This window comes from Dendroctonus ponderosae, unplaced genomic scaffold (assembly GCF_020466585.1).
Source record: "Dendroctonus ponderosae isolate FM_Combo_2020 unplaced genomic scaffold, Dpon_F_20191213v2 Dpon_F_20191213_1, whole genome shotgun sequence".
In the NCBI taxonomy this organism is placed as follows: domain Eukaryota; kingdom Metazoa; phylum Arthropoda; class Insecta; order Coleoptera; family Curculionidae; genus Dendroctonus; species Dendroctonus ponderosae.
In genome coordinates, this window is record NW_026017110.1 from 15,101,589 (window position 1) to 15,129,349 (window position 27,761).

Below are 27,761 nucleotides of genomic sequence, written 5' to 3' on the forward strand. Positions count from 1 at the left end.
TGTATGCTCTTCCACAGCTGCACGGAACTCTGTAGACTCCTGGTGCTGATAAAGGATCCCGTTTGTCCTTGGCCGATCTCAAAATCTGTTGGATGGTTCGAGTTGGTTTGAAAATGGTTTTTACTTGGTGTTTCTCCAGTCTCTTGCCGATCCTGTCCGTGACTCCATGTATGTACGGGAGGCAGGCCCAACTCTTTTGCTCATCATGCGTCTCTGTTGTCTCCGAGCGATCTTCACTGTTTTTTGGTCGAATTGCTCTATTGAAATCTTTCTTACTGTATCCATTCCAACCAAAGGCCCTTTCCAGGTGTTTTAATTCTCCCTCTAACTCGGCTGGTTCGCAGATTCTTCTGGCTCTTTCGGTGAGAGTTTTGATGACTCCTCTCTTCTGACTGGGGTGATGGTTTGAACCACTGTGCAGGTACCGGTCGGTATGTGTCGGTTTCCTGTACACCGTGTGGTCCAGCTTTAATTTTTTTAATCATTTATCGTCATTTTCATTTAAGTTGTAGAAGCGGTTTTGTCCGACAAGACAAACGTAACTTGCTTGAAAATGGTGAGTTTTTCGGGATTTTAGGCCGTCGCAGAATAAAATTTCTTCCTGACGTTTTGCAAACATGGGTGGCTTGCATCCTCAGGGGAGCATTTCAGCTTTTCAGCTTGATGAAAGCCACTAGTGCTTGTGAAACGTCAGAAATAAATTATTTTGCATGACAACCTAAAAGCTGAAAAAACTCAACAGTTTCAAAAGTGAATATTTAAAAAACGGTTGATTTGAATTGAAATTGAAGCCGGATTCCGACAGTTAACTTAAGAATAGGACTTCCTATTCTTAAGTATACATTTAGAACGATTTGAAATAATTGATGGAATTTTCCAATGGAAACCCGAGGTTTGTATAAGTTTTCAGCGCAACCGGTTTGCAAGCAATCTAAACAAGCACTAAGTATCTCGAAACAATTCAAACATTTTCAAATTCACCAACACTTTCCAAGTTCTTCTTTAACAGTGTTGTTTTTCGATAAGTAGTTTTCGCTTTTGAATTTATGCTGAAAATGTGGAAATCCGAAGAATGTTGTAGATCTATTTAATAAACCGGTCAGTTTCAAGACCATCAGACTTTTGCGTGCGCGGTTAAAATTATGCTCAACTTGTAGACCTACAATCAAAATTAACAAAAAATTATCAAAACTTAAAGAAACACTTACAAAAATGAAGTACAAACAAAATTCGACCAATGCGAGAAATTTTCCGAACTGCGTCGCCGTGATAACGATTTTGACCGATAGTAGGGACATCACGACGTTCTTTACTATCTTGTGCAAAAGTACTAAATTTGAGTGAGCCAAAACCGCATTGTCGGAAATAACACCAGTCAGAAAAATTATTGGTACAGGAATTTTCTAAAGGGTGAGATGTGGTTACCGCGCCCGCGAGTAGGTACCTTGATAATTACCAAACTGTAAAAAAATGGTAAAACGATATAGACTTTTTTTGTAGAGCGTCTAGCCTTGAATTAGAAGAGAAAATTCGAACTCAGTTGATTGTTCAAATATTACTAGACACTGTTGATGATGCGGTGAATCTTAACTTCGATGACCCGGAAAAGATCAGTTGCAGCTGAAGTGAAGATCTACTAAAACTGAATGTTGCGATGGGAGAGGACACATGTTGGACGCAAGAAGTGAACAATATCCATAAATCCCTTCTCGATGCAATAGACGGTTCTTATTGGTGCAAAGCACATTAGCTGAACGCGAAAACCCGCTTCTGATGACGCTCTCCTTGGCTGCGATCGACTCCATGGCGCGACGCTCCAGCCCAGTCCAGCCAGTCAGTTCGCCGTCATCGAGTTTGTATGTCGATGTGCCGGACTCGGAAACATTTTCTTCGAAAAGATCAACAACCTTCAACGAGTAGTTGTGTATTATTTGCGATTCGCTGATTGACTCACCTAAACAACACGCGGAGTAATTTCCAGTGAACTTCCGTCTCTGTATGCCATTTGTCGATGACAAACAGACATTCTTGTAACGTTTATTTGTAGCACACGATCGAGTCTAAATAGTCCAGGCTGATGCACTTCGCGTGGGACCCCAATAAGTCTTTGCCTGCTTGTGCAACTGACACTATTTTATGCTTAGTGTCGCGAGGAGTGACATACGGCATAATTGGTGATGGAAAGTGCGTTTAGGATTACACATACGGTCTTGTTATTGCTGGTGTGAATGTGGAATGAGGTTAGTAGTCTCTTAAGAGGCGGCCGTCAATTTTTTTCCTACTAAATTTCAGATGCCATCAATTCTCCAGGTCGTCTTTTCCTCCTCCAGTCAATCGGGTTTAATGCTTTGTCAGTTCATGTCGTCAGTCCACTCATTAATTTCACTTAACGATCATTTCGACTAATTGATTAAAACGTGACGTTTTTCAATCAAGATCCTATCACTACCAACACTAGTAGAGATGTTACTACCGCCCTTACAACGGCTGTTTTAGGATTTAAAATCAAATTCAGTCTTGTCGAATGAATTGCGAAATTACATTAAAAAATTAGAATTTGTACATACAGTGTGACCCATTTGAAAGCGAGACACGATAAAGTCTTCATTATCGTCTGTTATTTCAACAAACTTTTGGATTGTAGAGCAAGAAGTGTAACATTTTTTTGGCAAAAACTAAAGCATTGGTGACAATTTAATAGTGAAAGTTATAGAAAACCTACTAGCTTTTCTCCAAAAAAATGATTTTCTCGGTAAATATGTTGTTTGAAGAGGAGATAATCCCCCATATGTACCTACAGGGTTATTGATTGAACTTTGGCCACCCCGTTTTAGCATCTAATTTGAAATTTAGGGAAAAAAATGTAAATACAAAAGTTGTAGATATTAACGTCTAGTTAAGATAACACCAATTCATACAGGGTGTCTCAAATTCAAGTGGCAAACCAAACTTACGGCATTCCAATTAAACAAAAGGTAAGTTTGGTCTGTCACTTGAATTTGAGACACCCTGTATCAATTGGTGTCAATAATAATAAACTAGCCGTTAACATTTACAACTTTTGTGTTTAACATTTTTCTCTAAATTTCAAATTAGATTCAAAAATGGGGTGGCCAAAGTGCAATCAATAACTCTGTACACTTAATATTAAGCAGTTTCCGTAAATAAAAAACTCGAATCTCGAATGTCCATAACATTAAGCCAGAAACTTGAACCAATTTTAGGCTAAATTTGACGCTCTGTTGCAGTGTGGTTTTGTAAGCTACAGAAAAAATAATTCAACCATGCTTACACAAATAAAATAACTCCTTAAAAGTCTTAGGAGAGGTAAAACAAGTAACAAATCGGCTTTTATTGAATTTCGTAAAGTAAGCATTGCAATATGCCCAATCCAATCATGATTCAATCAATGCGGGACGTTAAAAAAGATGCCCAAACTTTTGCAAAAAAACTCGATTATATCTAATGGGTAATTAGCAACAATTTTGCGCGTCATGTCACGAATTGTTCGTACCTTAAACAATATTTGGCAGCAAATAGCACTAGACAATCTAAAGCGAACAAACTAATTTAAAACGTGTGTAAATGTTTTTTAGAGGCATTTAAGAATGATTTAAGATCTTTTATTTAGTGATGAGCAAAGCTGGTCTTGGGTCCAGTAGAAAAGCTAGACGAAGACCAAGACTATAAGTACAAGGTGTTCCGTAAATACATGATCAAAGGGGGACTGTGGCGTTATTTGGCTCAAAAGATGACGATCTGATCTAAGTTTTATTTTAAAAAATATTGGTTCTACTGCTATTGATGGTCAAAGTTCTTCAATTTAAAAAAAAAGTGTTTTTCTTAATATCGGGAGAACGGTACGGCGGATTTTAATGAAACTCGCTGTACGTTTTATTTTTCTGTAAGTTGATTGTCTTTTGATGAAGCAACCGAGTTCATCGGCTTTGGGCAAATGAATTCTTTAGCAGAACTTTTTATTTGGTAATCAGCGGATTTTTTTTGAATAGATGCAATAATCCTTTTCGAACATTTTTGAGCTCTTTGGAAAATGTAACATTCATAGGTTTTCCGCAAAAAAATTCAAGGCTTTCCGCGAAACTGGCTGTGAATTTGGTACAAAAACTACCAGAACTTTTTATTTGGTAACTGGAATCAACTATGTTTTTTGAGCAGATTGAACATTTTTGGGCTGTTCATAAAATCTTGTAGTATTTAATTTGCAAGCGTTTTATAATTTTTAGCTGACCGACATAGTCAAAGTTTTCGTCAACATTTTCGTCCGAATTGCGTTCATCAGAAATCTTACGAAAATAAGAAGCGAGTTATCAGCAAAATATGGTACCAACGATTCACTTTAAGTGAGAAAACGTTAAATTAGGAACCAAAGCTTTGAACAAGTGGGAGATAAATAAAACATGGCTTAAATATTTCAGTTGAATGTAATTGGTTTCAGATGTTTTTCCTTCTGTGCTAGATCACCTAAATCGGGGGATAATTGATACTAATATTTGTTCTAATCCTTCTTAACTTTAATCTTGAAAGTGTAGTGTAAGTTAATAAAAAATATGTTTTTTATTCTCATGCAATAAAACATTGAAAACTCAAGTAAGTTTTTTTCCAATATTTCTTGCGAAAGTCTTGAAATCAGTTGATCTGTAAATAGTAAAATTACTTAATCCTTGCGAGAAATTATTAGTTTATCATTAATATGATAATATCTTTTTACAAAAGAATTAAAATTGTTGTATTTTCGAAAACTTCAGATTTTTCCATTAGTAAGAATATCGTACATAAATCAAATGGCAAAGACCCTGATATTATTTTATTGATGTGTATTAGTTATTGTTATTTTTCAAGTTTATTATTATTGATTTCATTTGTGACTTATTTAAATGTAAGTCTTGCAAGAGTCAGGTCAGTTGCTGCAAGAACAGGACTAAGACCAAGGCTGCAAGTCATGATCTTGATCTTAGTTTCCTCATCACTACTTTTCTTAGTGAAACTGTTTAATATCAAGTGTATTTTAAATTTAAACAGCCACCAACTTGGAATTCGGAGGGATTATCTTCTCCTCAAAAGACAAGTTTACTTACCTAATTTATTACTGAATTGAACTAAGAAGCAGAGAGTGCCAAATTTCATTTCAAATAATGGAAATTAGTAATTCTGTAGAATAATTAAATATTATCGGCGGCTAAACAATGGCACCACTACGACCATCCATCGATTTGCATTATTTTTATTAGGAAAATTAGTAAGAACTCTTCCGGGCGTCATCATGTAAAAAATCCTTCTGATCTTCTCCAAGAATGATCGATATTTCTTTCTGACTGTTCAAATTGTTGGCCCAATAAGTTAACTATTAATTATTGCAGCCCAAACTTTTACAGAAAATCTTCTCTGAAACTGGGTTTCTGGAGCAGCGTGTTGGTTTTCGATTGACCACACAAGATCATCGGAGAAATTATTAATTCCATAGCTTTCCAATAAATGTAGCTTTTTCACAGAAAACGTTTCTTGATAATTCTATATCTTCGGTCCTTACCTGTTAATTCAATAGTTGTGAAGGTTTGCCTGTCGTTAGATATTAAATTAAATTGAAAATTAGAAGCAAAATGTGGCTAATAGTGAAAAAAGTTCTTTCCTCTTCTTTCTTTTTGTAAGTTATTATAGAAAATAAATCATGTCTTCAACTCGCCTATTTATTCAGCGGGAAACTAACCACTCAATAACTTCTTAATCGAGACAGCTGGAAAGCGAAGGAAAAATAATTAAACTAACTGGAAATTACTGATTTGGTAAATCTTTATACTCGATTGAAACTACCTACATATGTCTACTTCAAACCCGTCTCTGCTATTAATTCTTATTTAAAAAATAGATGTATTTTTATGGCATTAAGAAGATTCAGTTATATTGTGTAAATAAAAATAACCCGGTGCAATTGCTGCCAGCTGCACCAAATACTGGCTTTAGACCATGGCTATCAAGTGCAACGAAATATGCAGGCAATTCTTAAAACGATAAACTGCACTAGTTAGTTCTGGTTGTTTTTACGTTGCGAACTGGCTACTCGGTCTATTATAAACCATCCGCACTGGATTTACCCACTTTAGATATTTTGTCTTTAATATTTCCGAGTTATTTTGTATTTTGTTCATTCTAAAGCCCCCGCTTGTTACAGTGGTTAATTAACAGTCGAATTAACAAAATATACTACTAAAACTGCGTTTGTTAATCTTTAAACAACCGCATCGAAAGACAAAAAATCCTACAGGTATCAAGTATATTAGTCGATAAATTCTGACTATGGTAAATGACAAAATTGGGCAAACATTCTCATTCATTCATCTATATTAAGCTTCACATCAAAATAATTGTTATTTTGAACATTTCTGAAAACTTAATGTAATTATTCTTACAGTGAATCAATTTTAAAATTAGGACAAATACAGAATACAATAAATTTTATATCTCATTGATAACATTGCCTGACAACGATATCTAAGTGCTGAGCTATTAATACATGTGATCGATAATATCTAGTAAATTGAATGTTTGTTTCTATATTGGCAAGTCAGAAATAGCTCAGTAATGATGGCAGAATGGGTTCATATCATACACAAATCGTCCAGTCCAGCTGTTGGTTTTGTCTCTGCTTACAGTGCTTGATGAAAAGCTGGCCAATTCCAATGTGAATCATTTTCCCAGTGTTAATGAATGGGAAATTGTCTCCAAAGTTTCAACTGCACGTAAAAATCGCATTCTGAACTTGTTTATTCGTACATTTACATGTTTTAATCTTTAGTGATTTGCTGTACCTACACGTACATTACAAAATATAATATTGTAACGTGTAGACTTACGCCACTGCATCGGAGTTTCTATTGTTCAAGGAATTTATGTGAAAGCAAATATGACCGTTCAGTCGCTAATTAAAAGTATCTCTTTGTTTTAACTACAAAGCAAAAATTGTTTGAGATTTGTAGCATATTGTTTGAGATTTGTGTGTGATTCATAGCCTGGAAAGGAATCAAACACGTACTTAAGACTGAAGAAGATCTAAAGCAGTTATATTTAGAAATCCATATCTTTTGAATACATTTATTATTATTATTATTATAGGACGAAATGCTTTTGATTTCAGGAAGCAACTGTTGTATGTTTAATTTATTTTGCTTTCCGTACATTTCGCCACATTCTACAGCCAGAGCAAAAATGGGTAACAATTTCGTAGTCTTTCAAAGTCTAAATCATCAACTAGTTTTAATTGAGAACGATTTACAAAAGCAATTTAATAGTTTTAAATAAATGATTTTATTGTATCGTTATTTCTTATTAGTGGGTGACTTTTCTATTCAATTTGAAATTGGAAGATCCAATGATATCATTTTAGATCCAAAACATCCATGATCGCATACAGGCTTTTTCTTAAAAATATACCATCTTGTGAGTTGTTTTTGTTGCTTACCTCTATTGCTCTTGTTGTTATTAACATTTTCTCAATTCCTATTAAGGGTTTCAATTAATTTTTTTCTTAAAACATATTCGTGTCTGACACCGACGGTAGGCTTTTAGGTCGTCGTAGAAAATTTGACTTCGCCTGAGACAAGCAAGTGCATTTTAAGCCATTAATGATAATAACAATCATGAGACACATTCTTTTGATTACAATTTATCATTTCCAGAAATGTGTTTAAATTGCCAGTTACGTCCGCCTTTAACTTTTGATTAACGAATTATTTCATGATGTTTAATTGAAAATTAAAAAAATATTTATTACAAAGCTCGTTAGACTATGAAACGGACATTTCCAGAAGAATTTATTTTTTTTAGTACTTAACTAAAGTTTGCATTTACGGGCATTCGAAATTGTACCAATTATTGTTGCAGATATCATCAAGAGAATGTAAATAAGATAGGCATCATAAATAAAAATTATGAAATTGGCATTTAATTTGTTACAATTAAGTTTATAGCATTGGACACATTACTTTTCATTAAGGTTTCTCATTAACTACAAACTGATTAGAGTATTTAATACCGCCGTCGTTGCTTTCCATTAAAAGTGAGAAATATAGATATATTATTTTGTAAAACACGCAGTATTTTTTTTCGTTCCGTGTTCTTGGATGATTAAAATGACACTTTATGAAAACTGTTATCAACTTTCATTTTACCTAATTCAGTTTGAAAGTATATAGACACGACTAATTTTCGTTGACAATAATTGAAGCATTTTTCTCGTTTGTATTCAAGCAGAGCAAAAGTAAAAGCGAAATTGACGCAAGAAAACGACGGAATCTGAATATTGATAAGAAAGCTTGGGCTATCGTTGTTTTTGTATGATAATTACGATTTCCGATTTGTTGGGTTTTTTTCTTCTTTGCTCATTTCACTCTCACCTATTCACAAAATAAATAGATTCCATTTAACCATCAAATTTAACCCAGATTTATGGTAAGTTAATTCGCCGTGTCGAACTAAAATAATCGTTTTGTTTTGAATTGCGAATGTTACTTTTAAGCACAATTGATGACTGTCAGTTTCACCACTTATTTATTCAGTGTTTTGTTGGAACAATTGCAATAAATAAATTGTATTTGCATATAAAAAAGTGAAACAGTCCGATTTTTCACTGACAATCAAGTGAGTTGCAAAGAAGGTTTTTACGTGGGTGGAAATAATTGTTAAAAAAATAAGGTGGCAATTTGATTGATACAAATTAACGTGGGCCTAAAAGCGATACGTTTTCTTTATCTTGCTGACTGTCATCTTTATTTCCTTTTTTTGGATAGGAGGATTTAGTGTTGCTTTTCTGGGTAGGTTTTTTTCAGTTGATTAATGTGATTTTTTATTTAATTGCTTTGTAAATTAGTCAACACTTGTTTCGGTTTTTGTAGTTGCTTTACCGGGGATGATTCTGTTACTGCTTGGGTTGATTTCACTTCTTTTTCCAATTATTTTGGTTGTCCCAATTAGCTTGTTAACTTTTCATTTTTGATGTGTTCAATAAAATGCTGCTGGCTGGTACATTTTGATAAGAAATTGAGGATACAGTGAAAATAGTATTAATGAAAACTGAAGTAAGATATCAAGAAAGGGTACAATGTTAAAGACGGTCGATTTAATAAGTGGTTTAGGAAGAATTGCATATAAAATGAAAATGCCCGAATTTCGCGGCATTTACGGGCTTTCAAAGCGCTATTTACAAAAACTTGTTTGATTGAATTTCAAATCAGATTCAAAAGAATTTGGGAATTTTTGAAAAGAGTCAATGACCAAATAATGAAATACTAAAATGCATACCGAGGTTTGGATGTTGCAAAAGCAGTGAAGGGCTAAATGTTAATTCAATTCGAGAAAATGGGATTGGACAATTCCGAATTCGTAAGATAAAGACTATAGTTTAATAAATAAATAGCAATAATTTTTAGAGCATCGGCGAAGAAAAACGCGAAATGAAATAAGTAGTAAGTGGCAAATACAGAAGTAAGGCCCAACTTTAGAGCTTCGACTTTATTATTATTTTTATGTTTGAGACTACCAGCTGAAAACTAAAGCTTTCCTTATTTACCAAATGATATATGTACTTCGATTTTTATTAGTTCGATTCTAATAACGTTTTTTTTTCAGTGTTGTTTAATTTATTGCTCTCAATGTTTTCGACGACTTTTTATATATTTTTTATTATTTTGCTTAGACTATTTTGATTAGCGACTTAAGCCATAATGCTTTAACTTGGACGTTAGTAAAGATAAGATTTAGGCTGTTGGTAACAATAAAAAATAACAAAAATAACTTTTAACTCTATCAGACAACAATTATATCCAATGTAGCAACAGTTTGCGTATCTCTTATGGCTGTGGGTACATTAATTACACGGTAGGTAGTAGACCACAATTCCTATTGTTAACGTAATTTCTGGGTTAGACTGAGAGCTGAGGACAATGAGGGCCAAAATCGGAAAACGTGATTTGTTATTTCCGTGGACCCCAAAAAGATAATTTGCTTATAATTGCATCCTTATAAAGTGCTTGGTTTTTTGGGACTTTTGTTTGCAACTACCTGCCTGTTTATAAACAAAGAATGACACTGAGCCTGCTTTTTGAAGAATATCCGATAATCAATTTCGGTCTAATGGCTTGTTAGAAGCTGCGTATTTCGATGTATAAGCGTATCATTAACGTTATGACTGATTTACATCGCCGAACAAATCAGATCTTTTATTAACTCAGCACGCAACATTAATAATAAGTTGTCGGGTAATTGTGACATCATTCATAGGACTTTTACAGTTAAATGCGAAAAACATGTGCAATCGCTGATTAATTTGCAAATCGACTCAGTAAAATTTATTAAAAAAATTTCGTAAAATATTTCCATTTTGGTTTGTTGGGAGACTATCTTTATTATTGAGGAATTTTGCGTCATCGCATGGCCGCACGTCTGAATGAAAATTACCAACAAGGTATCTAGTTATCTTAATTGCCAACAGCTAGATAAAAGGTAGACAGTAAATGTCTTTTATCTGATTAATGACTCAATTAGGGGCAATATTCCATTTTATGAAAATTGTCGTTCCATTTTTTGAGAATATTCACTTTTACAACATTGCTTTACTCAACTTTAAATGTAACTACGCTTTTACGCAATTGAGACTTTTCCAAACAGACCCTCAAAATGTTTTAAAAACTGCAAAAAATATAATAATTAAATTTTTTAATACGAAAAATTGTAGTACTTAAATTTAAAATAGAGCTCTTAATCTAACGTCTTAAAAGCAAACGCTGTTGTTATAAGTCCCAAAAATTATCTAGCCTTGTATAGATATCTAGGATAAATTTGTAGTCTAGTCATTTGTTTAGTTGGTTCAGCTTGGAACAGTTCAATATTTTTCATCAAAAGTCAACAACCAGATAGTTGAGTGTTTAAATCACTTTACTTTATCGTATTTTCATCTATTAAGCCCAGTAAGTAGGTTTAGGTAGAAGCGTACAGCTGTTCCCAATATGGCCTAAAACCCACGTAGGTCTGATTTAAACCGGTAGGTCGCAGACGAGGTCAATACATTCATATTTTCACGTTTAATCGTGCTTTATTTTGCCATTGTCGGTCGAAGAAGAAAACTACGGCAATAAACCACCTCGCCAACTCCAATTTGTTTCACTCAAATATGGTGGAGTGAAAGAGAAAATTAACGCAGCAATTTACTAGATACGTTAATACGATTTTGCATCTCAGCAAAGCTTTTAACACTACATTTATAAGGCATTAACGTCTTGTAGCGCCGGTTGGTGACATGAATCTGAGCCGTTCACTTCGTGGTTCTAGTTTTCATTAATTTACTGTACAACTTAGATTATACAAAATGTATGTAGTTGAGAACTTGTATTCAACTAGGATTTGGGAATTTTATAGTTGCACTTTTTTTCGTTATTGTTGTGTTTTTATTTCTGTTTGATTAATGTAGTCCTGCAAATTTGTGGTTAAACAGTTTCGCAACCCGCCTTCATGTTCTTCTAATTATTATAACTATTTATTTCGCTAAACTTTTTCCTTTCCTGTTTGATTTTTGATCCATTCAAGAGCTTTCATTCGCTATTAATTTTTTTTTATTAGAAGATGGGGCTTCCGTGGTTGTCTTTTATTTTGAGTTTAGTAAGACTTTCGATTAGTTAGTTTTCCGCGATGTGTTCTGAAGTGTCTTCTTACATTAAAAGCATTTTTTAAGACGTGTTAATTCATGGGTTTTTATCATAAAAAGCAATTTTTGCCAAATCCATTTTCACTACTATTGAGTTGGGAATAATCTAGCTTTCTTACATCTACATCTTTAATATGAAGGAATTTTCTCGCTGAGAATCTACTAGCAGAAAAATGTACAGCACTCGCCTTGCTTTCCATACATGTTTTTTCATTCTTCAATTAATTCACCCCAGATTCAAATGAAATCTTGAAAGTTTCCTTTGCTCTTATGTAGAAAATGGTTTATATTCCAAGTCTCAACATATTGCAGTGTAATTTCCAAAACCAATTTCACTCTCCATCGGGTCGCACATAAGGTCAGCTGTTTTACTATGTATGTATGCAATGTTTCTTTCTTTCCATCAGCGGTGCTTTCCATAAAACCCATATTTATAAACACACATGCATTTCATTTTGTTAACAACACAAAGGCATAACTATAAAAGTTGGAAATGGTGCCTAGGTCACCACTTTCTATGAACTACGGCGTGTCGGTTGCCATAATGTTAATTTCATCTTTCATATTCTTAATATTAACGTTTCACTGAATCGTGGTCGTTGAAACAAACATGTGCATTCAAGTTAAGTAGGTTATGTTTGTTCGTTTCTACTATTCGTCTGCCAAAAATAGCAATAAAAGTATCAGAAATTGTTCTTTGGGTTTTACTGCTTTGATTTGTTGGTTTATTTGCAATAAAAAAATGGGCCTACAAATTTCTAGTGTTCAGTTAAAAAAACAATTTTTATTTATGTCCCTTGATTTTTTTTGTGACCAAATTCATAATCAACTTTGGAAGCTTGAACGCTTTTGTACACATCTTTAATATTAGAATTTTGTGGGTTTTATTAAACAATGTTTTCAGTTTGTAGGGTAACTTATTTTAATATGTTCTTTTGTTTCAGGTATGCAAGTTCAATTTATTTACGACACAAAGCAGAGGAAAGGTAGGCAATTAAAACGATTTTTTCGAGCAAACTGCAATATAATTGTTTAACGGAACATGGACAGGATTCAGTCGTTTTAAATTGTGCATTATTCAATAAAATTGTTATGTGTTTTATACATACATGTTCAAGATTTATTTCGATGAAGCCGTGCTTTCCCTCAGCGTTGTTCGTTTTGTTACCTGAAGAAATTTTCATTTTTTTATTTTAACTTTTGTTAACATGGTCTTGCTAATCATTGTGTTTTGGTTAGCCGTCGAGTCCGTGAGAGTAAATGTTTTCCAGTCAAAACAAGATCTTCATATGAAAAACTAGCAAAAAATCAGCATGGCTTTTGTTGATTAGCAAATACATCGTTCTTTTTTAGGTTAGTTTAAGTTAGGTAGATTTAACACTTTTAACAATTCTTCTGGATTTTATTGTAGTTTGATTCGCTTATTTTAAGTCAATACTTAATCAAAAATTTTTTACTACTTTTTTAAATTTTATTCTACTGTTTTATGTATTATTATTGAATAATGCACCTTATAAGTAATGCTAATAATTAGGCGTCGCAATAACTGTTCGTTTTAATTAGAATAGTAGCAGAATGGTATTATTCGACTTTGATAAAAGGTCGGTTTTCTCCAAAAAATGATGGCAATATGAATGGAGTCCACATTTTTCTTTGTTCTTTATTCATTCTCACCTTTGTTCAAGTGTTTATTCACTTGATTAGAACCTTGATTAAAATTTTGCTAATCAACAAAATTCCATCGTTATTCAATAGTAGCATATTCTCTCTTAAATATTCAACTTCCATTCACAAAGTCTGCAATTTTTTCAATGTTGTTTTGTTTTTGTATTGTCTTCGGATTTGAGTCATAATTAATTACATTGAAATTTCAACTAGATCGCTAATAATTCTAATTAAATATATTCTTTAAGTGCTTTGATAGATTTTGGAACGCCAATAACACGAACTATAAAACCATTCACAATTTCGAACATACATTCAATTTAAATTGATAGTGTTGTTTATTGGGGGCTGGTGCATGTTTATTATGCAGGGGATTCAAAATTGGCGTCATTCCTCTGGAGGAGTTGTCTGGCGGTGTTTTAAAAGTACAGAAAAAACAATTGTTATTAAAAACTGCGAAATTTGCAAAAAAACTATATTCGAAAAACGACAACAATGGTCTTCAAGGTAATCTGCCGAATTAAAATTACGTAAATTCCTGCTGCTTCGTAATTATTTAAAACTCTGGTAACCATTGATAAATAAAGAAAGAAAGATAAATAGAGACGGAACCTATTTTGAAACTCATAACCTCAAATTATTAATTTGTTTACAAATTACAAAAACATATATTTGAGTCTGTAACTCCAAACAAGTGCCTGTTTTCTTGCCTTCTCCAACAGCTTCTCGTATTCGGTTAATTAAGCTCAATTTATACCGGTGTTCAGTAATCCATTGGTTTAATGTGATCTTACATACGTGGTAGGAATGTATCCGGAATTTATTTGGTGCCTGAGAAAGTGTCAGTGGTTGTGCAATGTTCTGAGTGCCTCTGGAAGACTCTGCTGCAATTATATCCAATACTTGTTCCTCTGTGTCTGGAACCCGAACATCAATTGTCGTCCACTATCTTCCTGGAACTATCTTCCTCGCCCTTTGTTGGCCTGAGTTATTTCAGCTTCTGCTGTGTTCCTGTGGCATTTTACCTGAACTAATCGCTTAACCGCAAATTCGTGAAAGGAAATTTAAAGTAAGTCACAGTTTGGCAAATTATTGTTATTATTGACAAGGGCTATCCTCCTGTAACTATCTGTTAATGACAACAAAACATCATTGCAGATTTGACTTTTCATCAAAAACTTGTAAAAGAGAACTTTTTTAATATAAAAAATTTTCGTCATTTGAAGCAAAGATCGTAATTTTTCTTTTTGAATGCTTAAGTATTCCAATATGCTTCCAATTAAACATGAAACACTTTCAAAATAATGCTTAATAACAAAGTTGAAATTCGATTTTCAACTGTTAATATCTTCTAGAAATTATCGAAATAAAAAATTTTAGAATTTTTCTCGTACCTTCCAAGTGAGCCTCTATTACCCCTTAAAAGGAATGACGCCAATTTTGTATCACCCTGTATACATTGGAAATTCCTTATCTGCAAATAACATTATATAAAAATAACAAAAAAACTAATAGTGTAAAGAGAATTGAACGCCCCTTAAAACGATGTGCCACTTGACCCCCTTCCCATTGAAGATTCATAGGGTGACATCTACCCCTCCTGAGGGGTTGAAACAAGGAGGCTAAAATTTTTCATTTGAAGTGTCCCCCTTACAATAACAATCGACGGGTCTTTTCGTTTTTTCTTCTGTTCAACTGCAAGGAAGATATTAAGGGTGGGAAGTTTTCAAATTGACACCCTGTCTATTTGGGGGACACTCTGTTTCAATAGCATTTAACATTTCGAATCTTTTTCTGTAAAATCCGGTCAGTTGTCAGGAAAATAGTTGAAATTTCAGCTTTAAAACTTGCATTAAGTGTTTCTTACGCAACAAACCAGTGCTCGATGTACATGTATAATAATTGTTTCCATCCGTATTATTATGTAGGAAGTATGTCCTTTTTTCCCTATAACAGTAGCATGTCCAAAACGATAAATTGCAGGAAAATAACGGTTCCGTAGCATTATTATATAAGTAAATATAAAAATAAGAGACTATTAATTTCCGTAACGTATGACTGCAATTACCATTAGGTCTAATTGCTACCATTTACTTAGTAGCCAATTCCAATACAGCTCTATTAACCTTCTCATAAATATAGATAGGTTTGCGGCAAAGATTCTTCATAAATTAACAGTACTTGAAATGAGGATCAGGTAGTACGGTACTGCGCCGGATGTCTGCACGAAATATGAATATAAACGCTATTGCCGAAGGAGCCGTACCGAATATATCTTTTGTTGTTAATAAGGCAATCAAATAAGAAATATTTAACACTGTTACGCAGACGGTTCTAGAACCGTGACCCACATAAATTGGTTCGTGATGGTAGTAGCGAGGTTAGTTGTAATGTCTATTCACAAAAGGGATGTTAACTAACTACTTTAGTTACACACAAAATATCTTAAAAATAGCGGAAGTTTAAATTGAAAAATGTTGTTATTGCTTTTTACTGGCGCCCCACAAATTTCTTAGGTAATAGGTAACATCCCAAGAATATTAAGGGGGTTTTCAACATGAAATGCTCAATTCGTGTATTTTTGAGAATCATAAAATCATTAAACCGCTACCTTTATGAGTTCATCGTTTGCAATCCAGCCAATCAATTGATTGAGTCGCTTTGACCTTTTTACCAAATAAACAGTAATTAATGCATTTGTGTTTATACCAAGCGCCGATAGATTGACGGATGTCTAATTTTAGATGGGGTTCGTGTGCTCCGACTAGTTTATATCAAAGCTAAACAGTAACAAACAAGTTTGGTATTTAAATTTACATTTACATTCTGGCTGTCGCATGGGCGTATGCGAATAGCATCGTTTAAATGGTATTTATGTAACAACTGTTCTTAGATCTTTTTTAGCTGAAGATGACTCGTTTTCTGTTTAAGTCAAGATAACTGTTTCTAATAGATTGGCGTTGTATTTAGTGCAAAAATCTGGCCACAAAGATGGCATAGCAAATGTAAAAGTGGGATGGAATTGACGAAAACACAATGCAAGGGGCTTGGGAAAATAGAAATGACCACAATACACGCGATAGTGGATAATTTAAACTCTTTAGAATTAACTTGTATATATGAAAATTGTGGGGCCAAATTGGAAGGAAAATTTGATAGAATTTGCTACCGCAGTACTTACAATGAAGCTGCATTATGTGTTTGTTCTTTCAGTAAACCCAAGCGCTCGGTAGAGATCAGTGATTTTGCTAAAATGTCCATATATTTGGCTCCTACGACGAAATTTTAGTCATAATATGTAAACTTTGCTTGTTTTCTCGATTATTTGATATTGGCAATGAAGAAAACTTTTTCTATAGCAAACACTATCCAAAATCCATAAAACAAGCAAATATTACGAAAATTAAAATCGTCGAAATGTAGGTACATATATCAAAGTGGAAGTAGTTTTGCTTTCGTATGCATTTAGTAAAATCTGAACTTCCAAAAACAAAAATGTTCAAATCGAAAAGCCGGAAAACGATGTTTGGTAATTTTGTGTTAATTTAACTTATAATCTATTTCAATAATCTTCAAGAACACAGTCACAAAAGCGAGCAATTTGATGCGAATTCTATCAACAAACATTTGTTTTTAAGCATAAAATAAACTTAATTAAATCAGTTTGAAAAATATCCGCCAAGAAATAAAACGAGGAATATAGTAACTGAACTAAATGAAAACATGTCAATAAATAACTAATCTGTGTGTATAGCCGTTAAAAGCCAGTCAACAATATTAAAAGTAAAGGTTATAGTCTTTTTAGGGCAATTAAAATGCCATCGCTAAAACTCTTGACAGTCTAGATATCAAGCTAAATGCTCACTGGAACCGAACATGCAATAAGATGAAATAAGGTGGAAAAGTCTGTTTTGCTCTCCGTGATGAGATTGGGAAAATATAATAAATCATCCCCTATTGACTTTCATTATGATTCTTTCCTGCCATCATCTGTAAATGACATTGATTGTTCCAATCTCAGAATTGGTTTGCTTTCTCGATTTTTAATCAAAATTTATTTAAATAAGAGAGGTAGTAGAAGGGTACACACTTGATAAAATTCAATGAAACTATCAGTTATTAAATTAATTTTATTAGTTCTAATGTTTTTTGAAAATGTCTGTCTGAAGTCGGTCTAAAGTGATTGTAGTGTTTCAACAGTTGAAGCTATTTGTGAAACATTAAATTAGAAAATATGAAAAACAATTTGGATGGGTAATGAAAAACAACTGATTTCGGGAATTTGTTGGAAAGCAACAAGCAAATATTGATCTTCCAGATTTCAGTTTCATTAAAGAAATTTTTCTGAAAAAAAAACTGCGTAGGTTTTATAACCTACGCAGTTCTATGAGTAACGGACGTTTAAGTCAGACAAGGGCTTTGCTTCCAAATGGTATCTCAAAATTTGACTTTTTCTGGTCGGATTCAGATTAAAATCGACTGAAAGAAGAGTATTTTTCAACTTTAGTTGTAAGCAAAAATCTGAAAATTTAAGAGTCTTGATGTATAAAAAGAGTCACTATATTACGAAAGGTTAGCAGTATGCGTTCACTCGTCACGAGTTTTTTTGGTAGACCTACGCATAAGCTATATTTCACTAAGTTTAATCAAAGATTCCTAACCTTTAGAGAGTAAGAATCAGGCGTAAAAATTCAGTAAAAATACCTCTTAGTTTAGGAAACGGTCCAAAATTTCTGACTAGTCGAGTATATTAAAAATAATTTCGAATCAGCGTTTCGAGACAGATGTTTTCTTTCGCAGACGTTAATTAACATTTCTAACATCAAGAGATAGAAGCTAATTTAAAATAATTACTGAACATTATGACTTAGCTAGCTTATATAAGCTCGGAAACGGTTTAGAATATGGAAATTATATAATTAGATTTTTTATCAATCTGCTTTTATCAGAGATTCCTAACATCTAGAAGGATGCTGTGAGAGAGGAAAGATAGAATTATTGAGGAGGTTTGGGACAAAAATTTGGATGTTTTGATCATTTACACCACGAGGGTCGCTTCTTTTCTTTTGTTGCTACCAATCTTCTCTGTTATTTTTTCTATTTGTTCCATTTTAAAGTTCACTGTCTGTTTTCTTCAAAAAGCTTTCTTTGAATAGTTTGGGATTCATTAGTGTGTTTATTAGCCACTTGCTTTTTATCTATTTATTTCTATTTATTTTTGTTTTCCTAAATGCAAACTTTTATTTCCATTATAACTGTAGCTTTTTCTATACATTTTCAACATGTTCATCTTCTTAACCGCATCGAACTTTCAATATCCGGGTTTTGAAACTGTTTAGTCTCGAGTTTGTTAGGTTTGTTTAGACAATTAATGAGTAATAGACCCATTGCTCCAGCTCTCATTTTCCATGCGGGTTGCGTTATATCAAACTGATTTAAACCAATTTGGAATGTTCATTTATGTTGAAATAAAGAGCTGTATTCCGTATTATCCAAATTTTCTGTTATTCGTGGCTGACACTATTGGACCAATGTTTACACATCAAAAACAAAATCCTCTGGCATGTGATCAATGTCGGTAAAATCACTAGCTAGACCGTTACATTCAAATATTGATGAGGATCGAAGTTGTATGTTAAGCAGATATTGTTTCAAGGTCTATTTTTGGAAAAAAACAACAGCTGAATTGATCACACTGATGCCTACTCGTTTATATTTAGCTTGCTAATCGTCGACCATCCATTACCTAGGTTAAAACACATCATTAACTTGTAAATTTATTCGCTTTGTTCGGATTGATTGTCGAATTTATCCAAAGGATTTTCATTGGAAACCTTGAACTTTCCATAATCGATAAAAGTTTTTCATTTTGTTCATCAATCATCAATCAGACGCTTTGTTAAGTTGGAGATGGCAATTTTTTTATGTGCCAATATAGAGAGTTATTAAAGTGTTAAAAATGTCACACTTTTTAGAGAACATTATTACAAAGCTGATTTAGTTGTAGTTCAAACTGTGACAGGCCACTCGACTCAAATGGACAAAATGGTCCAATAAAAAGAGAAATTTACTTGCCGGCTCGTTCAATATCCTTTAAATGCTTTAAAGCTCGACATAAATTCACCATTTTAGTACAATTTGGTTAAACGTCGAAGAACATCCTTATTTGCCAGATGTTTTATGAAATTTCACTAATGACACTTTAAATGCAATTAGTTTTACTTAGGAGTGCATAAAGTACATTGTACGCTAATAGATGTACCAGTTAATTTCAATATTGCTCTTGAGAAACTAGGTAAAAAGTTTTCTAATTAGCGGGATGGCAATTTGTTTCCTTTTGTGTAACGATGCAGGACCACATTAATTTGCAAGAGCTAATTTGCATTTATTTTGCCATTTTCTATGGTTTTGATTTAACAAGAGCGAAATAACCTTGCAGACGCCTAATCACTTTCGACGAATTATGTATGTTAATCTTCTTAAAGTGTCTAAAACTCTGCAACATCAGGCCAATTTCACAATATGTAGTTAATCTTTACCGCTGCGGGTGCTGGAAGCGAGAATTACTTATACAGTGTGTTCAGTAGGTCGTCTATCAACCACATTTTATGCTTTTGAATTTACCAAAATGGGTATTAAGGATTATGCAAAAACTCTTATACTTATTTTACATTTAGATTTTTTTTGCCAAAGGCCAAAACTAGTTTTCTCCAAAACCTCCAAAAAAAGTAAATGTTTATTATTAATTTTGAGGAATCTAAGTCACCCAATTTACTCTAATGAATCGAAATTACGAAGTAAATTAGTTGCTAAAATGTTAATCTTGAAATTGAAGTTCTATTAAATGTGTAAAACAAAATTAGTTGAAAGCTTGTGAAATTATGCAAAAGTAAATTCAATCAACAATGAGCTTGATAACTGTCGGCATTCTTCTGGACGAATCGAGGAAAATAAATAGTTTAAAAATTAATTTAAGCAGAGTCATAAATTAAGCAACATTGTTATAATATATTTGTAATGATTAATAAATTAAAGATCGAAATTGAAAATTCATCATGAAATATTCGGACAATAAAAAAATCGAACAGTTTTGCACGTACCTAATGAGCCGTTTTCAGGCTTAGTTTCAAAAACAAAAGGGGAATTTTGGATGCGCCCTGTACAGTTTACTGAAACTTATCTAATTCCGGATTAATTGTACATTAGATTATTTACCGTCGTTTCAATTTTTGACTCGGCCTTTGAAGTTACTATATTTTCTATAGTTTGAATCCTTTTCAAATATTTTCTTTCTGCTTGATTGCGTTTCTCGATCAAATTACTCTACTTTATAGCTGTGCCGTCGTGATTTGCTGTTGTAAAGACGGCAATTAAATGAAACTAATTGAATTCGTCGGATCAAATGAATTAGCACGCTGTCGAAGGCCGTTTTCTGATTTTCTGGAATGCTACGATTAATTAATTGCGAATACCATTTTTCTATCAAACTAATTGTTCAGTTTTAATTAATTTTCTGCAACGTATTTAAAGAAGTTGCGTAGTTTCATCCAAAGAAGTGTTTTATTGGTATTTGCAAATTTATTGCAGAGTAGCAGTGCTTTTGGATTAGTTAGTTAAATATAATTTACTTAATATGAGTAAAATATTAAATTGCAGCTGATATTGGGTTCAATAGAAAGGCAGGGTCGCTGATTTAATCGTTGTTTTCACCATCGTAATGTACGGTTTTTGCCAATCAGCAAGTCTTGAAATCTATTTTGAGAATTCCCCACGGCTAGTGAGACCGTCCCATCCCAATTGCATTAATTACCGAATAAATTACTGGAACACTTACGTTAATTAAGCATGTGATGCTCCCATAGGAGTTTTTTGTGTTTTCTATTGAAACCCTCGCTACCGCATGAATATCAGAAAAAACAACCATTGCTGTATGAGAAAGTAGTGAAACTAACTGCCTTTGTACCATTATTTCAATTATAGTGCCAGTACTGTTTGATTGGTTGGACGTAATATTACAGACATATCATATTTTCTACGTTGAATAGACGAGGCCCAATGTACAATTAACGTACGTAACTGTACAATTAACGTGTTTAACAAAAGAGATAACAGATGCTTTGAGAAAACATAAATTGATCACTTATCTATGCCTGTATTATTCACTATATAAGTGGTGTCCTTATTACGGCAAACTAGGAGATGATGAGGTTTTAAGCAGTGTGGAGGAAACGAGCTTTTTTGTATCCTTTTATATTAAAAATGATTTACTTGCTGGTTCACGTACAGGTTCTTGGTTGTCCTACGCAAGCACGCCCAAGACCGGTTTGGAATCTATTAGTTCTCAACAGCTGTATTTTAGCTTGCAAATTAATGTTTACAATTCCAGCGAAACATTTGAATACATATTAGCTTTTAACAAATGGGCAGGAAAACTTAACATGCAAATCTCCATAAACAAAATCAAATGTATGACTATAGCAAAGGAACCCCTGCGCTGCAAACTGGCAAGAGAAAATAACATTATAAAGGGTGTTTCAATAAGAACGACGGTTTTCAATTGCGCACCATTTGTAGTGTGATGATTTGAAATTAAAAAAAAGGCTGTTCGTTAGTTAGCAGGAGATTTAGTAAAATGGAGCGATTCAATGCACAACAACGAATTCTCATTAAAAACATATTATCAAAATGGTGGCAGTTTTGCAGCCACATTTCGCAAAATGCGTATAATTATGGGTCATCGGAATGTTCCAACTGAAGCCACTGTGAGAAAATTAATGAAGAAATTTCAGCAAACTGGGTCTGTTAATAAAGTGGAAACAGAAACACGCGTTCGTCCTGGTCGCTATACTGAAAACATCGCAGCAGTACGTGCAAATTTTGAGGAAAGCCCAACTACATCAATTCGGCAAAGAGCTCAGGAAATTGGTGTTTCCACAGCCACTGTGCATCGAATTTTAACAAAAGATTTGACGCTTCATGCCTACAAAGTTGAATTGGCTCAAGAGCTAAAGCCGGAAGGCCATGGGCAACGAAGAGCCTTTGTTGATAGGATTTTGAAACAACGACAATTGGACGGTGATTTTTCAACGAAAATCATCTTTAGTGACGAGGCCCATTTTCATCTTAATGGCTTCGTTAATCGACAAAATTGTCGCATTTGGGGTTCCGAAAATCTACGAGTGATCGTTCAGAAGCAGATGCATCCAAAAAGAGTCGCTGTTTAGTGTGCATTGTGGGCTGGAGGCATCATCGGATCATTTGTTCGTTATCGTGAAATGTTAACTAACTTTTTGTGCTAAAATTGCAAAATATGGATCTCAACAGCATGTGGTTTCAACAGGACGGTGCAACATGCCATACAGCCAGAGAAACTGTTGAAATTCTGCACCAGTCATTTCCTGGTCGTGTTATTTCCCGTTTTGGAGATCGGCATTGGCCGCCCAGTTCATGTGATTTAACGCCTTTGGAATTTTTTATTTGGGGTTTTTTGAAGTCACAAGTTTATGTGAACACACCAACAACGATTGAAGCTTTAAAAGAGGAAATTGAAGCTTTAAAAGAGAAGAAGAGAATGGAACCAGCATGTCAACCGAATGAGTCCCGACAGAATGCTCAAGATGACGAAAGAACACACCTCATGGAAGAAGACCTGTAGGACGACCACGAAAACGATGGCAAGACAGTTGGCAATAAACCTCGCAGAACTGCTTCAAATCAACCCGAACCAAACAGGCGATGCATCTATATAAAGAGGAAAAAGAAGAATTTCAATAAAGCCGATCCACAAACAGGAAAGAAAGAGGGCACCGTACGGCGAATCAAAAGTTCAAACGACACCAGACGAATGAGTGCAAGTAAGAATCTGGAAGCAAAAAACCGGACCCGAAAACTAAACACTGATTTCTCCCAAAAATGGATGACGAAACGTACGTTTTTTGTGAGTTCTCCCAGCTTCCGGGTAAAGAATTTTACGCAGCACATGAACGCAGAGGTGTCAATGAAGAGTTCAGGACTAAGAAAAAGTCAAAGTTTTCCTTGTGTAGTTGTGGGGAGAGCAGCAAATCCTTTGTAACGAATGAAAAGATTGTTGCCATTCATGAAACAACATAAAGTTCCAACTTTATTTTAGCTAGGCTTGGCTTCCTGTCACTACGGTATGAGAGCTGTAGAATGGTGCCAAATGAATAAAGTCGTTTTGGTGCCTAGGGAAGCCAATCCACCAAATTGCTCAGAGGTTTGCGCAATCGAACGATATTGGGCCTTGGTAAAAAGAGCTTTTAGAGAAACGAAAAAAGAAGGTAAAACCCTACCAGAATTCAAAGTAAAGTGGAATTCTGCACCTAGAAAATTGAACAAAGTTACCATAAAGTTGATGGTGGAAAGGATTCCAAAAAAAATAAAAAAATTCATTTTTTGATTACTCGTAATAAAATCATCTTTAAAACTCTTTTGGTTTTATTAGACTTCTGTTAAAGGTTCCTAAGTTATTAAAGTGTGTGGGATTTTTTCAGACTCAGTCCATAGATTCACTTTTTTCCGGCATCAGTTGAAAAATTAATGTGATTAATATTCTAAAAGTTGTAATATTTTTTATCAAGCAGCGCCCGGATCCTCATTTCAGTTGAAACCAGAGTAATTTTTCTGAGATTTACACTGGATTATTAATTTATAGATGAGGACTAAGGCTAAGGCGGATTCATGTTTTCAAAACATTTTGCCGGGAGTTTGTCTCAAAATTTTTGGCTTAAAAGAAGACAGAATTTTATAACGTCTTCTAATACAAATTGATAAAGAGTGCTCTTATTTCACAATGAAGAACGAATTATTTATCAAAAGGCAAACCTAAGGTACCCCCTACCGACTTCAAAAATAAATCCTCCTCAACCATATTGAACTTACCTACAATTAGTATTCATGTGTAAAGTTGAGAAAAAAATATTTATTGTGTTTTTTGTCTTTCAATTTAGATAACTTGTTAATGTTTGCAGCTTCCGACAAGCTTAACAGTTCTTTCATGTATCCTACACTTAATTTTGTTCATGGCTTCTATTAAATCTTAGTCATGCTTGCATCATTGTTATTACATCACGATTCGTGATTGGCGCCTTCTCCAAAACGAAGGCTTGCTGGCTATTTAAAATATCAACCTACACGTCATCAGTGGTTGTGTACTAATCAACAGCCTTAATATGTAATTGGTGAGTCATTCGATGCGAATTTAATTCCACAATCACTTACCGCAATGTAGGATGAAAATTCGCGAGTAACTTGAATGATGTTAATCGGCAATTACCTCGCATAGAACAATAAAAATGGGGAAAAACAACATGTTGATGGCGGCCAGACCATTATGTCATGTTTAGTTTTATATTACTGCCATTCGACAAGCATTTAGTTGAAGTTTTATGAGTTTTTAACATGTACAAGAAAATTGAAATAATTTATTTTCCTGTTTAACAGGAGAATGTGAACAGAAGTTTAGATCCAATCAGCTAGCAAAGAATTAAAAGAGATCGCAGTCAGACAAGATACAAATCACAGAAAATTAGATAAAAAGAAGAATTATGTTATATAGTTTGGCAACAAGCAGAGACAAGATTGTATGTTGATCAAAATTATTTTTTATAATAAATAAAACCAGAATAAAAAAATGCTTTACGCGCTATGCCGATATAAAGAGTTTGGGTCTATAATAAGGAAGATTTCGTCTTTTAAAGATGGTAAACGCTCAGAAACTGCTTAAAATCAGCCGAAAATGTCAATTATGTTGGATCTGAAGATCTAGCCTGTTTTTTAATGCGTTGGTTTCATTTCTCGCTCCATTCACATAAAAATGATGTATAATTCGAAACCCCTTATCAAAATTCCGGTAAAAAAACTAAATTTCACAAACGTGTTTTTTGAGCTCATTGGATTAGATAGTTCCGATTTAAGAACCTTTTCAATATGCGTATAGAAAGTGCCTGGTTCTATAGTAAGGAATATTCTTTCTTCGCAAATCGCGAACACTCAGGAATCGCTTAAAATGAGCAGAAAATGTCGATTTTTTAGGATCTGAAGCTTCTAGCGTGTTTTCAATGAGTTTGTTGCATGTCATGCTCCCTTCACATGAGTTAACTCTTTGAATATGGTGAGACCGTTTTCAAAAGCTACAATTTGGTACATAAATATATTGGTTACAAGTACATGTTAAGAATGGAAAAATGATAATTGTACAAGGTTCTCGCGCATCGTTTTAATGTGAAGAATTGCGGACTCAGCATCTGTCCTGGTCAGTGGAGGTGGACAAGATCGCGAGTTAACTCATGAAAATAATGTATTCAGTTAATGTCATATGTCAGTTAAAACTCAACAATTCACATGCGTGGTTTTTAGCTCATTGGATTTTCTCCTACCGAAGAAACTCCCCCAATATGCGTATGTAAGTGTTTGGGTCCATAATAAGCACGATGTTGTCCTTTAAACACTCTCACACAAAAAATGCTGATAATGTCCGAACTGAAGCGTTGCAATTATCTCTTCCTGCACGTGAAAGTGACGTAGCGTTCGATAATTCAATTAATAAAATTTCGGTAAAAATCAAAATTTTAAATATGCGTAAGTACTTATATAGTGTTTGCGTCGATAAAAAGGAATATTTCAGCCTTTAAACATCGTGCACGCTTATAAATCGTTTAAAGTGAGCCAAACCTGTCGATTACGAGCGTATGTTTTTATGAATTATTCGTTTCTTTAACATGAAAATAATTTGGAATTAAAAAAATGTTGAGAAAATTGGTATTTTCTGAAAAAATCGGCTTGTTCCCCTTATGAAATTTTCATTTCAAGAGACGTTTTGGAAGGCTTTTTGCATCTACTATGAAAAACTAAATTCTGTAGAATAATAATTTAATAGTAAGTTTTATTATATCGTTCGGTCGTTTTCGAGCAAAATTTTTCGACTTTTCAACTAATTAAGAACGTACAAACTGCTCAAGCAGTGTAATGCAGTTCGCTCTAAAATGAAGTTTTAACGTCGATAAAGTTATAAGCCGTTGCGAAGTAGCAAATATTGCAAAGCATGAGTTAACTGCCGAGTGTCCGAATAATAAAGAGCTTGGGCGGTATCTCGAAAGCTACAGAAATTAACGGATGGCAAAATAACTGAATTTGTTAATTTAAGAACAAAACAATGCATTCTTTAAAAAAATAATGTCTATAAAGACTACTGAGATTGAAAGTGCGTAGCGAAATAAATGCTGACACTTTTTATCCTCCATGATTTCCTTATCTTAATTGGTATTATAGACTAGAATATTTAAACAAAGTATTGTAGTTTTAAGTCAGGGATATAGAAAGTTATTTACTTTAACCGATTTCCAAAAGCGGTTTTGTGAATGGAAAGTCACAAATATTTTCAATGGTATCAAGACAACGCATTCTTGCCAAGTTATTTGCATTTAACTTCAGCCACGATAAAATAACGCTATTGAGCATTTCCACATTATTGATGAACATTTCCTGTTCTTTTGATTCGCTTCGTCAAGAATGCACATTTCAAGTTATTGATAAAATTAGGCGGCAGATTTTAAGAACATTGATGCTAGACCGAAATCGTTGTCTGACGTATTTTTCATTTGTTAAGTTCAGTCCGAAGTTATTGCAACATCTGCAGAAGAGTTTAATTTGAAAGAAAAATATGTAAAATGTTTGTTGCAGTTGTTCTATTTGTTAATTTGTACAAATTGTCCTAAATCGGTGTAACTCAAATATTTTTTTATTACAAACTTCTTTTTGGGTATTTTACCTCAAAAATTTTTGTCTTTAAAAAAGACAGAATTTCCTCACGTCTTTTATTACAGATTAATAAATAGTGCTCCTATTTCGCAATAAGAACGAATTATTTATCAAAAAGTAATCAAGAACTATCACCTAGAGGGTATCCTACTTAGGCTCAAGCTGTAAGAGAAAATTCCGATTAGTAAATAAATTAATTTCGAAAATTACCTTGACTTTTCGATAGGTATTTTCTGCTATCGTTATCAAAAGTACCTATATGAAAATTCGCTCTGATAATTTGTCTGTGCAAATTGTCAGTTATGTGACTTTGACTTAATCTCATTGTTTAAATTAATAAAGGTAATGTTAATCAATAATTTTGGTGAAATTTTATTTTATTTTAGTTTTACACCAAAATTATTACTGACAATTTGCACAGACGAATTATCAGAACGAATTTTCATATACTGTATTATCCTACTATTGTTACACAATTTGTTAACATACTCTTTTTTAGGTTCATTCAGGTTCTCTTGATAACGATAGCAGAAAATAGCTATCGAAACGTCAAGGTAATTTTTCAAATTAATTTCTTTACTAATTGGAATTTTCTCTTACAGCTTGAGCC

The 27,761-nt window shown here is 33.5% G+C and overlaps 1 protein-coding gene across 5 annotated transcripts in view; it reads left to right on the forward strand.

Annotated features, from left to right (window-relative positions):
* The window catches only part of LOC109541748, a 90,750-nt gene that overhangs the window by 37,979 nt on the left and 25,010 nt on the right, over nt 1–27,761 (forward strand). For 2 of the 5 annotated variants that reach the window (XM_048670677.1, XM_048670680.1), the window contains exons 1-2: nt 1,804–2,240; nt 12,655–12,696. The exons of 1 other annotated variant lie outside the window; for it this stretch is intronic. In XM_048670677.1, coding sequence (XP_048526634.1) covers nt 2,229–2,240; nt 12,655–12,696 — 54 coding nt within the window. In that variant the 5' untranslated portion in view covers nt 1,804–2,228. Of the gene's footprint in view, nt 1–1,803; nt 2,241–12,654; nt 12,697–27,761 lie in introns of those variants that run through there. 2 more of the 5 variants (XM_048670681.1, XM_048670679.1) reach the window with 2 other exon arrangements.